Source organism: Lentinula edodes, assembly GCF_021015755.1.
Source record: "Lentinula edodes strain Le(Bin) 0899 ss11 chromosome Unknown C8R40scaffold_16, whole genome shotgun sequence".
Taxonomy (NCBI): domain Eukaryota; kingdom Fungi; phylum Basidiomycota; class Agaricomycetes; order Agaricales; family Omphalotaceae; genus Lentinula; species Lentinula edodes.
The window spans coordinates 672,917-676,575 of record NW_025764322.1 but is presented as its reverse complement, the minus strand read 5'-3'; the positions used below and the strand labels follow the sequence as shown (position 1 = coordinate 676,575).

At 46.4% G+C, this 3,659-nt stretch overlaps 1 protein-coding gene across 1 annotated transcript; it reads right to left on the bottom strand.

Annotated features, from left to right (window-relative positions):
* Nucleotides 1-225: 225 nt before the first annotated feature.
* C8R40DRAFT_1265064 (uncharacterized protein) lies at nt 226-1,351 on the bottom strand. The gene is made up of 3 exons (XM_046233902.1): nt 1,085-1,351; nt 920-1,034; nt 226-763 (listed from the first exon to the last, which is right to left on the bottom strand). The coding sequence occupies exons 1-3, from the start codon at nt 1,166-1,168 to the stop codon at nt 288-290; spliced, it is 675 nt and encodes a 224-aa protein (XP_046086837.1). The 5' UTR covers nt 1,169-1,351; the 3' UTR covers nt 226-287.
* Between the last annotated feature and the right edge of the window lie 2,308 nt (nt 1,352-3,659).

The window sequence follows — 3,659 nt, the reverse complement described above, 5'->3', positions numbered from 1 at the left end:
GCTGCATTGTTGTATCCGAAAGTTACGACGAAAGATGGGGTTGTGAGATGTAATGCGATGAGTGTCGTGAGTGAGAACGGACGAGCGCCTAATAACACTCATCGCCACTCCTTATCTTATCCTATGATAAGCCAACCTACGGTTGACTTATCTCGGAACAACGCATGACGAAAGAGTTTCCGCAAAAACGAACAGATTTCTCTATCCACCCTGTTCCCCACCCTGCCCTTCCTGATCATTACGATGCATGAATGACTGTATCATATCCATACTCAATTTTTTTCCTCCTACCCCCCAGGGCCAACGACTCCACCCATTTGTGGTTGCGGTCCAGATTTTCCTTGTCTTGGCATCATTCCCTGCATCCCTTGCGGCGACGGCTGAGGCGCAACAGCCGCTGCCGTCACGTTCGGACTCACTTGTCCCATACTACCCATCGCCATATCCCTCGGATGTCCTCTACCACCCTGTTCCATGAGCTTCTGCATCTGTAGCGCGGCTTCAGGTGGTAAGCTCGATGGGATTGGGAGTCCCGATGTCAGGTTGGGACCGGATCCGTCAATAACGGGATTAGTTGATGTGCTCGAAGCCGCGGTAGACGAAGCACCGATAGAAGAAGGAGCGGTAGAAGTAGCGTTTTTTATCGGAAACCCTTTGGGTTTAGACTTCGGGGAGGGTTTGATAGCAGAGGGTTTCAGCGAGAGTTTTGAAGGTGACTTTGAAGTAGTTGATGATGATGGGGCGGCGGGTGCACCAAGTCGAGCTAAGGCAAGGATGATTTGGACTCGGAAAGCACAGATGGAGATTTGGAACGAGTAGACGAGTTAGAAGTCGAGGGGAGGAATCAGATTCTTTTCTTTCCTGAAAAAAAGAAGGCATGGTGGCAGTGGTAATTGTTACACAAGAGTTAGACTCGAACCAGTCTGCTGCTGAGAAGCGATATGCGGAATCACTTTTTCGGCAGAGAGACTGGAACTTGGGTTTTTATCACGTGCTTCTTTTGACTTCAACAAAATTTCGAAAATAGGTGTGTCCTGAACATCAATTTTAGAAAAATGTAAATAGAGAGAAAGTTGTACATTACTTTCTCAATGAATGGGTTTATTACCATTTTTTGAAATTTAAGCTCATTCTTGAGATATTGAGCAATCTTCATATGAGATGACATCACATGTTTCCATCAATGTGCATGCCTGGGAACAATAAGTTGACTGTGTTATAAAGATCACTCAATATCTCAAGCACAAGCTCAAATTTTAGCAGATAGTAATAGACTCGTTCATCAGGAGGGTGATGCACAACTTTCTCTCTATTTACATTTTGTTGAGCAGGCAAGGAGTGCGTAGTGAGGACACTCTCCAGCACCATACCTGGTAGTAGAGTTTAGTGTCTCAGTGAGGCAATAAAAGTAAGAGAGAAGCGAGTTGGATTCCAGTACAGGATATGGCCTGTTTATATACATAACTGTATGACAGTATTACATAAGGAAGTACAGAGGAATCCGCATATAGTAAATGACTAGATATGACTACATATGACATATTATAACACATGATCATAATAGTGGCATGTGAACAGCATAGCCGCGTTCAACACACCCCCTTGCTGAGCAGCACAGTAAAGTACTTTGCTCAAAGCAATAGCGGTAGGCGTCAGACAGGACAGACAGCCTAAGGATTGGTGGACGAGTAGAACTCAAGTCCAAGCATTGAGCGGAATAGCTCAAATTTGATACGCCCAAGATTCTTTGTGAAAAGATCTGCAGGGTTGTTACTACCATCTACGAAGAATACTTGCACAAGGCCACGTTCGACAACTTCACGGATATAATGATACCGGATGTCAATGTGTTTCGAGTGCTTGCTAGTGACAGGATTTGATGCCATGAAAATGGATCCTTGATTGTCTCCAGCAATAGGAATAGCGTCAAGTTTATAGCCTAGTTCTTCAAGTAGATTACGGATCCAAACCACTTGACGGCTGCAATCAGACAATGCCATATACTCAGCCTCTGTAGACGAGTGAGCAATTGTCTTCTGCGCATGGCTGGTCCAAGAGAAGATGCCATTGGCAAGCTTCATGAAAAATCCAGTCTGTGACCGGCGTGTATAGGGATCGGAAGCCCAATCCGAATCAGTCCAAGCGCTGAGACCAATACCCGATTCACCGTCATAGCAAAGTGCATATGATCTAGTACCTAGGAGGTAGCGGCAAATATAGAGTGCCTTGTTAAGGTGCTCTTGAGATGGGTTAGCTGCATGTTGTGCAAGCTTGGTAACAGCAAAGGAGATGTCAGGACGTGTGCCCAACATAAGGTAGAGAAGGGAACCAATAACCATTTGGAACTTGCTACGAAGAGCGGAATTCGATTGGCCTTTGGTGGGTTCGGGTTGGAACCCTGCAGGAAGTGGTGTATCAGCCATTTTAGCATTTTCCATCCCGCAACGCTTAAGGACTTTGTCAAGGTAGGCGCATTGATCAATATAGGCCGACTTGCATGTCTTCGCCACTGCAACCGATGAAGGTGCGTTAGTATATCCCATATGGTCAAGATCAGAGGAGGGTACTGACCCCATGGTGTCCATGAATCCAGTGATTGCCAAAATTTCACGATCCAAGTCGAAGTTCATCAACTTATCAGGGTCGAAAGAGGCAGTTCCTGGGACCTCAAAGTCCATAGGAGGAGATGGAGGAGGCGGCGTAGGAGCCTTACTGCCATTCTCAACATCATCCACAGGAGACATTGCACGAGTGCGCTTTGTTGGAGGATCAAGTTCATCATCACTGTCCAACTCCGAAATATGCCCAGCTGGCTCAAGGGTGCGAATGACTTCGGCAGTCGCACGGACACCAATGTCACGGGCACGTTTGATGGCCGTCCTTGTCTTCTTATGAAGATGAAGGGACGTAGCATTAGGAGGAGGGTTGTAAGGAGGATGGATGGAGTGCTTGCGCACATCTTGAACAGAAGGAGTAAGATCAGTACGTACCGGACCAAAGTCAACAGTACTGCCAATCGGACTGAAGTCCATAGAGTCTGCATCAGCTTGGGCAGCGTTTGCATTCTTCTTAGCCTTCTTGTTCTTTCCACTGCCACGCTTACGCTTCTTCTTGTTGTCATCGTTCCCATTCTGTCCCTTCTGCTGCTGGTTACTACCGTTACCATGCTGCTGTTGGGAGAACTTGGGATCGTTTCCTTTGCGATGAACGTTCGAAAACTTGTTCGCGTTCTGCGGTTGGGAGTTGCCAATGGTGTCTCCGCTGAAAGCATTCATAACTGCGATACGAACTTTAGCAAAGGTCAATTTCTTGAGCTCTGCAGTTTCAAGCTGAGACATGGTTTGGATAACGACAGAGTAACGTGATGGGAGCTTAGATAAAAGAATCAAAGCTTCGAGGTGGTCAGCAAGACCAATGCCAGCTTCATCCATACGGGTGAAGTACATGCCAATCTCCATCATAGAGGACAGCGGATTTTGCTTGTATGGAATTTTAATAGCCATAGCGGCAGCAAAGTCATTAAAGACTGCGCCCAGACTCTTGACATTGTAAGTCTTGGCTAGATAGTTCCAAAGCTTCTTAGCTGTGTCGCTGTATTCCTTGGCAAGGATGCGGATGGAGGGAGAGATACGGAGGCAAATGTTACCAATAGCCTTGGT